This window comes from Anopheles arabiensis, chromosome 3 (assembly GCF_016920715.1).
Source record: "Anopheles arabiensis isolate DONGOLA chromosome 3, AaraD3, whole genome shotgun sequence".
NCBI classification, from domain to species: Eukaryota; Metazoa; Arthropoda; class Insecta; order Diptera; family Culicidae; genus Anopheles; species Anopheles arabiensis.
The window spans coordinates 28,421,450-28,432,573 of NC_053518.1; the positions used below are offsets into that span (position 1 = coordinate 28,421,450).

An 11,124-nucleotide genomic window follows, 5' to 3' on the forward strand; every position below is an offset into this window, starting at 1 on the left:
AACTCTAAAAACAGATTGCTCCCAAATATTTGCGAGGGCTTCAATGTAATCCATCGGATATAGTCAGAACTATTGAGGAATTACAATTCTAACATTGTAATCCATTATCTTACAATCGTCTTTTGTGTTAAGCTTCTAATTCTTTATGTTTAATTTAGGGATGGTCCAAAACCAAAAGTAAGGTAAAAGTTGCGAAGGACTAAACGACAAAGATCTGCTCATCATTCACCATTTAATTGGTTTGTAAGAGCATCATCGACAAGGTGCTTGAGGATGCTGGTAAAACAAACTTCAAGCCCGGCTTCATTATGTGCTTGAGGAAAACAAACTCCTGGTCAGCGTACTCATTCGTGCCTCATGTTGATGTGGTGTTACTTAATAATTCAACTCAAACAAACCCAATGGCAATGGCCACACAAGATGCATCTAGCTATAAGATTACCCTCAAGCACATAATATTGATGCAGTTCGCATCGATTCGAGAGAGAAAAAGCACTTCTCCACGTTAACGAGCGAGATGATGGGTATAAGCAATCCCACTCAACGATGCACATCTTCTCCTGTGTAGGGCTCTGTCTCACTGTACCGTCCAATTGAACCGACAGCGGTACGATTCAATCGTTGCTCACACACAAAGTATCTCTGCGTCTCGAGTACGTCTTCTTATCGTGGATTAATAAAATCAATCATTTTTCCTGCCTTTCTTGCTGCTGGCGAGCTGGCGGTTTGGTATTGCGTTTTCTCCAACAGATAAGACTCGATGCACTACCATGAATGGGTGGAAGGGTCCACCAGAAACAAGATGCCATCAAATGTATTCCCTCGTCGCTTGCCGGAGTGTGAGCCACATCTCGTTATCGACCATACCATTTGCAATGTTTTACAACGTCTGCTTTTATTGTATCTCCCAGGATCCGCTTGGAATCTTGAAATTGTATCGTCTTCACACAAAATTGTACTTTTTGTAATGCAGCTCAGTGCTGGAGTCAAGTGAGCCCTTTATCCTAATCCCAAATCACAATCTCGAGCTCGAGCAGAAAGTGATTTCATTTCTGCCGCTAGTATTGTTTCATACAAATTAAAGAAAACCACTTTACTGTATTGCATCATAAAAGTCCTCAGAATTTTTGATTAGGCGAAGGTTGTAATGGACACCAATCAGTCTACCAAGTGTCTCGTAATACTTTCAATCTTTCACATTGAAATATCAAAACAAGGGTTCTTCAAAAGCCATTTCCCGAAGTTAGTTGTGTGACAAATTTCAAACTCAACATGCACACACATTAAGCACGGAAAATCAATCAGACGGGAGCAAACCAACCCGGCGTAACCTAACCAATCATTAACGAACCTTACCGAATTGAAATCACCAATCATCGGCATATTGAACACCGCGCACTAATTGCTTGGAAAGGAAACCAATCGAAAGTGAACCCGATTGGCAATTCCGGGGTGAAAGATGGAAACTGTCAACTTTCACGGGAAGTACAAAATGACTGCAAACTTCAAAACACATAAAGCCCAATGTCGCTGTCAGAGCGGACAGACGTAGACTATCGCTTATGTATGGAAGTTATGCAAAATTGAGGTCCCAAACAACAACAATAAAGAAGCGGGAATTCCTCACCCAGCTCATTGAAAATCGGCAAACAAGAGCTCGAGGCACCCGGTGGAAGTTGAATACGGTTAGCCGCAACCGGAAACTGCCTGTTTGCAAGACACATTCCCGGTGCTCCCACGGCGACACGTCACCAGGCGTCACCTGTGATTGGAAAAAAATGGAGGATGTTGAGCTCTTTTTTGTAGTGTTGCTGTGCACACATGGATGGGCAACTACGCTCGTGCGAATGTTTCGGGATAATGTGCACCGTAATTGAACATGACACTAAGTAATGAAGCACGAGCAAGCGTGGCCAAAGCCCTTAAGATGTGTCTCGCATGCTTGCTGCTGGCTGGCTGGGGCAGGCTGTCTTCAGCATTCATTCACGGGACGATCGGACAGCACTGGCACCGGGGTTGCCATCCCATCATACGTCACACGGTGCACTGAATGACATGTCGTTGTTCGAAATTGATTAGCGATGGTTAACGGTATGCTGTCGCTTGTGGTGTGCGCAATCCATCGAGTGTATCGGCAGGGAGCATTTTCCACCGTCCAGGGGGAGTCGCAAGGAGGGATGCGGGAAAATCACTCGAATGAACAGCAACAAATAACTTGATTATTAATACCAGTATGTGTTTAGTGTCTTTCTCCCCCTCAACTCGCGAGCAACACACTTCCGTCAACATGAGGAGCTGAGCTGATCGTATCGGACGGCCACTACTATAGACAACTGCTCTGCGCAAATCTCCAATCTTGATGTGTGTACAGTGTGTGAAGTGGAAGACTGTACAGAAGTAGCAGCAGCAGCAGCAGTAGTAGCGGAACCCAACTCCTGAGTGCGGGGCACATTATTTAACCAATTTTGAACGATGTTTGTTTTGTCGTTCGACATCAGGGGCTTCGTTTTACTGCTATTTCGAGTGGCATTTTAGATTATGACAACGTTTCTTATCATGTTTGCTGCTTTCCGTTACACTTTTTATGTACTTATATCTGCTTAAACGTATAACATCACAGCACAATACTGTTAGCGGTTTAGACAACTTAGAGGAATTGGTTTTATACTTTTCAATGATTTTTACTGGTTTTAAAAGCTTGAATGTTTTGTATGGATTGTTTGTTTGAAAACAGTCGATAAATTTGGAAAAAATAAAAATAAAAAGTACGTAAGAACCCGTCATTGCTGAGGAAAACCTTGTTTTGATGATTATAAATGAACTAAATTATTGATTAAACAGATAAGCAACTAAATATATGTTCAGCAGGCATACATTTGAAGCGATTAAGTTATTTGTCCTACAGTTTAATGTTCTCTGATTCTTTTTACAAAGGGTTTTAAAGCTAAACGGTGCCATTCTGTTACGTAGTCGCCGAACAAATCATTATTTTGTTAAATGTGTCAGGATCATTTTGAAAGGTTCTGTTTCTTTCAATGTAGATTATGTCCCAGATTTTATAATTACACATGGCAACTGAATTATTTTTTGTTGCACAAAAGAAACTATGAGTTTAATGTTTATATACCACTACTATTACGAAAACAGACATAGGAACATGTGGCGTTAGTCATAACATCAGAAAAAATAGTTCATCATGGAAAATACCAAGTTTTTTACCAAACGTATTCACGTTTTCACTAAAATAAGCAATAAAAAAACAATTATTGATTAGATTGTACCAAGCAAAGATCAGATTTCACATAATCTGGTGAAAAATCGACGTCTAAACAAGATCACTCTTGCATGTCTTTCATTAAATGGTTATTACAGTCATTAGATGCTAATTTCAATAATTCCACTACTCAAAATTATACATTTTTGACGTTTGAGTAACGCAGAAATTCGATATTAGGGAAATAATCTTCGTTATTGTCATCAAAAATACTTCAAATCTTAGTTGCATTCCGATGAACATCGGTTTTTAGCTTTTTTATCGGTATATATAGTTGTGTATGCAATAAGAGAGCTTATTTCAATTCAATTCATACTGAAATGTGCATAAATTTCCCTTCTTGATGGAAGTGTCAATTAATGAAAGCATATATTTACTTCTACAAATGGTTCCTCCATTGGCACATTTACGGTATGGACTGTTCAAACAAAATTGAACTTCAAAATAAATTTAACTTGAGATTTAAACATTATATGCATATTGTTAGCGCGATCGTTATTTTAACAAATTAAAAATATCCTACAGCACGTGTCCTATTGTAAGAGCTGCAGAAATTAATTACCCCCCAGATAAAAGAACAGTAGAAAATCGATACTTGATATCAATTTTACGCGGTGAGCGGTTACTTCTTTCACGCAACAGTGTGCTTGTCAAACGTAACCGACCCTTACCATCCGAAACAACACAACCGTGTCGCTTTCAACACAACAACAGCGACGGCACACACTCCCACGCGCCTGTCAAACTAATGGACAATTCAATAGAGCAGCAGCAAGCGTGGCAAGTATTTGCTACAATTACGCACACACTCCCTCTCTCTCTCCTGTCAGGCGTTATAATTGATTAACACTATCGATTGGGACAGAACCTATCGCTACCAATAGCCAGTGTCCAGAATGGTGATGATGACAATGGGTGGAACTTAAAGATGATAATGGTAATGATGATGATGATGATGATGATGATGATGATGGGTGTAGTAAGCGATGCTGCTCTTGCGCCTGTTTACAAAAGCGCGGAGCTACTAGCTGGGGCAATAAATTAATGATAAATTCTTAGAAGTGCGCCGCCACTGGCAGCCACACACTTTGCAATTCAATTACTCAAGAACACGAGAGCAAGAACAGCCGCCGGGCTAAAACATTCTAACACAACAGCGTGTGCTGAAAGCAGGATTAATGTGTGTGCGCGTACACAACACAATTACAACATCACAGCAGCATTAGAATGTAATTCATTTTCATATTCAAATAAATTAGAATGATGTATTATTATGTACCCGTCAACAGCTCATCGCTCAATATCGGTGGAGAGAAAATCATTTAAATATTTCGCGTAAATTAGTTTCTTCATTCTCACCAATAGATGGCGCTGTTGCAGTTGCGCTCGTCGAACATAAATCCCGCACCGGCCAACAGATGGCGCTCGCATCACATTGAGACAAATATTTCAGTTTTTCAGTTCGAAAATTTGTTTTCAAAATTTGTTTCGCAATCTTTTTTAGAAATAAATTACTTAAGCAACTACTTTCCTCCCGACACGTTTTGCCTACTTACGTTTGGGTTCCGGTGGCGGTGGTCCAGCCTTCGGCGGCGTGTGCCCCGTACACAACCGCCCTATCCGCGTTGCGGCGGCGCCGGCGGACGATGACGTTGTGCTGGGGGCGGCCGTCAGCTGCGAGCTCGTGCTGGCCAGCGATGTGGTGGAACCGCCGTGCAGATTGGCCGTCGGTGGCCTGATGCCGGACGGTTTCGGCAGCGCTCGCACCTTCGGCGGTTGTATGCCTGAGCCACCACCAACAACAACAACACCTGCACCACCATTGGCTGGAGCGGGTGGCTGCACCGGGGTGGATGTTTCCTCCCCATTAGCAGCCGGTGGCGCTGGCTCGGGGGCATTCGCTTCCGTTTCCATTGTGGAAATCAAACACACACGCGCGCGCGATTCTATTTCCTTTCCACTTCTTCGTTCTTGCTCACAAAGCTCATTAAAAACAACGCACTGAAACACACACACACACGCGCGCACACGCAAATTTGAACGCAGAAAATAAAAGAAACACAAATAGGCGCTAGAGAGGCAGAGAAGAGGAGGCACAAAACAAATTACTTCACTTTGACCCAAGATGGGAGGCAAAGGCACACACACACACGCACTCTCTCACACGCTTTGAGCACTTTTTTTCACGACAGTGGGAAATCAAACACTTCTAGCGCCGGCGGGAAAATACAGGAAAATAAATAAACACAATGCTCACAATGGGAGAGCGCGAGGAGTGAGCCAACTAAGCGAGCCGATTGGTTGCGGCGGAAAGATGCGTGAATTTTTCATTCACGCCGATGGTCGCGACACACACACACGCACGTTGTACAATTGCGTGTGCGTGATTTTCGGCTTTTTCCCTCCCCGTTTTGTTCAATGCAGCCCCTCTTGCAGGGAGTGCTGAGAGCTACTTTCCAAAAGAATTTTTATTTTTGTGACGCTTTCTTGTCAAAGTGCAAACGCACGTACGATAGACCCGTGCCACCTCGAACCAGCCTGCTATGATGCGATAGGACCAAGCAATAGACTGGTTGATGATCATGTTTTTGCAGAACAAAGTGTGGATTGATACCTACACATTAACCAAAGTGAATAATAATCAGCAAATCAGCGAAATAAAATAGAAATAAAAACAAAGCACTTACCTTTAATTACGCCAACTGCTAGATGAAGTCATAAAAAAGGATTATTTAATAATAACAACATAAATTACTCCACGATGAAATCATAAACCCCAAAACACAAGCCAGACAAGAGACGACGGAGGCAAATATATAAGAGAAGCTACAGATGAATGAAATGCAAACAGACAAAAGCAAACAAATCTTCACCGCTCGGCTCGGCTCGACTCGCTGAACTTGAACGGAAAATGCGATCAGGCGAGACGCCAGCGAGCAAACTCAACCAGCGACACTAATTGACAATAAGCGGCAGCGGTTTGCGATGATTATCAGCACATTATCAATCGTATTATGTGTCGCTTTGTCGCAGAAGCGATTGAAACAAAGAGAGAAGAAAAAAAACACCCAAAAGCATCCCTCAAATCCAAGACGCCCTTGGAACCAATTCCATTTCCAACTGCAGGTGGGTGTCGGCGTGAAATATTTACCAACATCGCGCCAACACACACACACGCACAGAGTGACGTGTGGTTATTTATAAAATGCCGACAGAAATGAGCAAAAGTGCCCCGTTTTCTTTTGATTTTTGCTCTCATTTACAACAAGAAAAAAATAACCGGCAAACAGAAATTTGCAGCTGAGACGGTTTTGAGCAGACCGTGCGCTCTTTCTCTTTCTCTCTCTCGCTGTCACAACTGACGTTTACTGCTTGGGATGCTGTGCACGGGCTCTTTTTCTCGCCGCATCATTCGGGCTCGGGCTTTTTCATTCTCCTCCACTCTCCCTTCGCGGATCTAATCTTCTAATTAACTTTGCGATGCGTTTCGCGATCACACACACACACACGCAGCCTACTTCCACTGCACTCGCCCTAGAACTTCCGGCGGGGCGCCTTAAATTGCGTAACTTTCCGATCACACGCAAGCACGAAATCAACCACTGCTCATCCGCTCACGAAACCTTGAAATTTCACCAGACACTCGCACACACACACACACACACACACTCACAAACGGATCACACACTGGCCCCGGGGATCGGGGACACCACGGTACGAAATTCGCACAAATGTAAACAAAATTGCTTGCTCCCCACTACTGCACAACGACACCACGAAGAAAGCCACGCCACAACACTTCCCCCGTTTGAGGGGCACCCTTTACATGCCCGCCAGGGCTTTACACGTACGCGGAATACTTCACCAAGAAACTTCACCCGGGCTGCGGAAAGAATTTACCTGCCACGAACCCTGGCGCTCGTGTAGTCGTTCCCTGGCGCGCACGCACGGAGAAGGAATTTCCCGTTTCCTTTTCTTTTTTTTTCTTTTTGCGTTGGGGGAAGGGCGCGAACACGACGACAAGCCACGAATTCACGCACGCAGTGGATAGGGGGAAAAAAGGCAAACAAACCGAGCGAGCACCGCGCACGACCAGCTGTCAACATCAGCTGTGTTACTCCACGGTGGTCGGCCCGCGTGGCCATTGACAGCAGCAGCAGCGTTTGACGTTTGGCGGCAGCGGTTGGGTGGTTTGAATTTTGAAAACCGTTGGGCGACCATGATTGCCGTTACGAACAAGGAGAAAAAGAGGATTTGAAACGATGGTTTTTACGTTAGATTGGTTGTTTTGTTGAAAAAAAAGTGATAAAAAGTTGAGTACAGAAGTATTACAAAATACGAAAAATGAAGGGCTGTTGGTTGTAAAACATTCGCTGTAGTAGATAGGGTGGTGGGAAGAGGGGAGAACTTTAAATGATTATTAGCGGGGTGAAGAATGTAGTGTAGAAAATTATTTGATACTAATTCAACCGATGACATTTAATTTGCAAGAGAAAAAAATTAGCAAGAATTTAGGCTATCTTTCTCAGCAATTAAAAATTTACTGTTCGATCGTTCCTACCAATTTGATCCCGAAGTATCCAATCGTTCGATGCGTCCGACGGTTCCATTTGTTCCGACCGTATCCAAAAGTTCCAACCGTTCCGATCGTTCCAACGGATTCAACTGTTCCAATCGTTCCGGTGGTTCCTACAGTTTCGTCTGAATCTACTGAGCTCCAAATGATACGACCATTCCGCCAAGTTTAAATCGTTCAGATCGTTCCAGCAGTTCCAGCAGTTCCGATCGCTGCGACCGTTCCAACTGTTCCAGCCGTTCCAATTGCTCCAATAGCTCTGACGGTTCCGACAGTTCCAACTGAACCTACTAGGTTCAAAATTTTGCGACCGTTCTGACCTTTTGAGCAGTTCCGACCAATCCGAATCTTACAATCATCCCAACCGTTCTGAATGTTCTGGCCGTTCTATAACGCTCCAGCCCTCTGGACTGGTCCGACCATTTCCGACCGTTCCAATCGTTCCGGAAATTCCGACTGAAACTGTTAGGTTCAAAATATTGTGACCGTTCCGATGGTTCCAATTGTTCCAACCGTTCCAAAAATTTTCGTCGTTCCAACAGTTCCAGTTGTTCCGGCTGAACCTACTATATTCAAAATGTCGAACCTAGTTCCCATAGTTCCAAATGAGGAACTGCTTAAAGCTGCTAGATGAGTCCGGCATCACTTAGTTTGTTGTATTTAATACAAGTGTATTTAATATAAAAGCACTAATTATTTTACCTATTTTACCTATTACCTCATTATTTTACCTAATGAGAATTACCTTTTTCCAACCATTGCATGCAAATTATGTTTAATTTATTCAAGTAAGTACTTTGTTCGTGTGCCCAGACAAACATATTTCTTGTTCTTATTCCACCCAGTATCCTTCTCTAATTCAGCACATTAGCTTCCTGCACAATCCAATCTATAAAGTGTGTCACATTAGCGAACACGCCCGGCGCTATCTTGGTGCCGCAGGATTTCACACCGAACGAAACCACTCCCTGCAGGACGAAGCGCGTCGAATCGGACACGTACTGCAGCGGTCCCCCGCTGTCACCGTGGCAGTGGGCCGTCCTGTTATTCCCGCCCGCGCACAGATGCCCATCGTCCAGCACGATGATCCGGTCCAGCTCCTTGATGCGCATCGCGCAGTCGGGCAGCGGCAGGGCAGGCAGGATGGCGTACCGCAGCACGGCCGACCGCTGTCCCGTCTCCGTCAATCCCCAGCCAGTGACGAACGAGTCGGCCGGCCGGTAGGCACGCAGCTGTTCCGTTAGCGGCAAGCAGATTGGAATAACATCTGCACATGACAGGGAGACGAACGTTTTAGCAAACAAAAAAAGAAAAGAAAAAACTGTAACATCATCTGATCGATCAATTACTCACTGTACCCGATGATGGCGGGGTACTGCAAACGGATGATCGCCAAATCGTTGCGCTTCGAGCGTGCACTATATTTCGGATGCGTCACGATCGTTTCGATCGGGATGCGTTGAGCGGGCGGTCCACAGCTGGCCGAGTACTCAGCGCCATCCACTGCCTCCTCCTCCTCCTCACTCTCGCCACTATCGTACTCGTCGTCTTTGAAGTGAATTCTGTCGTCACAGTCCCGCTGGCGCTCGTTGAGATCATGCACCCCAACACGCACGCCAACGCTGGAAAACAGTTGCCACATTGATTCATCGGCCGGAGCTGTTGAACGGAGTTGACTTACACTTTGCGTGCCTTAACGCAGTGAGCCGCCGTCAGTATGTGACGATCGCTGATGAGACTGCCGCCGCATGGAAGATCATCGCTGACACTCGTCTCCAGCAGTGCCATCCAGGGGAAGGCGTATGCTCGGGCCGGCTGACCGTAAGCGATCAATTGCACCCGCGTAACGCCACACAGAATTTCCTTACGATTGCAGCAGATGTAGTAGATCTAAGGGAAGTGGAGAGATAGTGACAGATCAAGCACTACAGATCAAAGATTAAGGGGTCACGTGAAGCTCAATATCAGTATCCCACGCTCTCAAGTGAATTGCTCCAGATTCAGCCTGTATTCTTGAGTCTACGACTTCCACTCGATGATTCAGCAGGATTTATAGATCCTGTGACTGGTTAGGGCCTCATCTTTCCTAAATTTGCCACTGAGTAGATTCCCTAAGCTGTCACACTAATGTAGGCGCTTCTGGTGTTTTCAACGAGTTCAGATTTATTGTAGAATTCTCATCTCAAGATCAATGGCGATATTGAGGATGCTGAGGTACTCTAAGCCGTATCAAAAAGAGGACCCTCCACTCCTCCAGCCGCCTCTGCCTAATGTATATTAATATGGAAATTTAAATCCAATTTATTGTAAGCGCAAGGAGGATCTTTTTTTTGGAAGTCCCTCTGGCAGCCTCGGGACCCTAAGAAGCCACCTAGTTTACGCATTACGTAGTACTTTTGATCATATACATCAGATATCTTACCAAAAAAACGATGCCCCCCCCCCTTCGGCCCACATTACCTTGGAACCATTGGCAGCCTTCTGAACATCGCACAGCTGCCGAAGCGCCTCGTCCCGTACACTGGGCGGCCAATACTTCGGTGGTTCGTTCACGTAATGCAGATACTGTCCGCACAGTGCCAGCTGGACGCACCTTTGCTCGGGGTCACATTCTTGCAGATAACCTTCGGTTGAATGATGCCGGACCATGAGATTTTTTGAGAGAAATTGAGTAGCAATCAAATCAGCTTCAAAAACACTTTCACACACACATACCCCAACACAAGGCTGATAAGCACAGAAGTAGCAACACCGCTGCAAGACTGTTCGCCATTCGTTGCATCGTCTTAACACAACAAACGGTTGTGCACGTTTCACACTTAGCGCTACTTCTGTCAAATTCACCTCTGCCCGTGCACAAGAATGCGTTCTAACTGGCCATTAGAGCAAGAACCACCCTGACACGCGTACAGCGGAAAGATTGGGAAACACCCAGCAGTAAGTGCTTGAAGAAACGAAAGATCTATTTGCACGCTTCTTCGTCATCTTTCGACACCGCACGGCACGCGGTACACGTAGCCCGTAACCCATTCAAGCCCAAAATCGCGTCCCTAATTGACACAACAACACCGCAACACCGCTCGGCAACGAGAGACTTGCCGTCACCCACCTCGAAAGACTGTTTCGAGGCATTATTTTCAAAAACACACACCTATTTGCACAGCTTATTCTTTTTTTTGAGGGGGGGGGGTGTTCGTCCGCGTTCGAAGGTCCTGCTGTTTGTTCCGCAGGTGAGTAGAAAAGTTGCCATTGGTAGTTGTGGAATTTCCGTGTT

At 44.9% G+C, this 11,124-nt stretch overlaps 2 protein-coding genes across 14 annotated transcripts in view; both read right to left on the reverse strand.

Moving 5' to 3' along the window:
• The window catches only part of LOC120904452 (restin homolog), a 60,958-nt gene extending 53,604 nt beyond the window's left edge, over positions 1-7,354 (reverse strand). For 3 of the 12 annotated variants that reach the window (XM_040314431.1, XM_040314429.1, XM_040314428.1), the window contains exon 1: positions 4,831-5,872. In XM_040314431.1, coding sequence (XP_040170365.1) covers positions 4,831-5,188 — 358 coding nt within the window. In that variant the 5' untranslated portion in view covers positions 5,189-5,872. Of the gene's footprint in view, positions 1-4,830; positions 5,874-7,125 lie in introns of those variants that run through there. The other 9 variants (XM_040314430.1, XM_040314425.1, XM_040314423.1 and 6 more) reach the window with 8 other exon arrangements.
• Positions 7,355-8,601: 1,247 nt separating this feature from the next.
• LOC120901864 (phenoloxidase-activating factor 3-like) lies at positions 8,602-10,964 on the reverse strand. 2 transcript variants are annotated; one of them, XM_040310197.1, is made up of 5 exons: positions 10,566-10,964; positions 10,311-10,474; positions 9,532-9,740; positions 9,204-9,472; positions 8,602-9,117 (listed from the first exon to the last, which is right to left on the reverse strand). In XM_040310197.1, the coding sequence occupies exons 1-5, from the start codon at positions 10,630-10,632 to the stop codon at positions 8,705-8,707; spliced, it is 1,122 nt and encodes a 373-aa protein (XP_040166131.1). In that variant the 5' UTR covers positions 10,633-10,964; the 3' UTR covers positions 8,602-8,704. The 2 variants fall into 2 exon arrangements, with proteins under 2 accessions (XP_040166131.1, XP_040166132.1); XM_040310198.1 differs by having other exon boundaries at positions 8,796-9,117; positions 9,209-9,472.
• Between the last annotated feature and the right edge of the window lie 160 nt (positions 10,965-11,124).

Excerpts from the sequence above, each read along its gene's own strand:
- LOC120901864 (XM_040310197.1), bottom strand. The coding sequence starts at position 10,632 with ATGCAACGAATGGCGAACAGTCTTGCAGCGGTGTTGCTACTTCTGTGC. Across the intron at positions 10,475-10,565 it reads CTTATCAGCCTTGTGTTGGG|GTTATCTGCAAGAATGTGAC; the intron begins GTATGTGTGTGT and ends ATTCAACCGAAG. Across the intron at positions 9,741-10,310 it reads AGGCTGCCAATGGTTCCAAG|ATCTACTACATCTGCTGCAA; the intron begins GTAATGTGGGCC and ends CACTTCCCTTAG.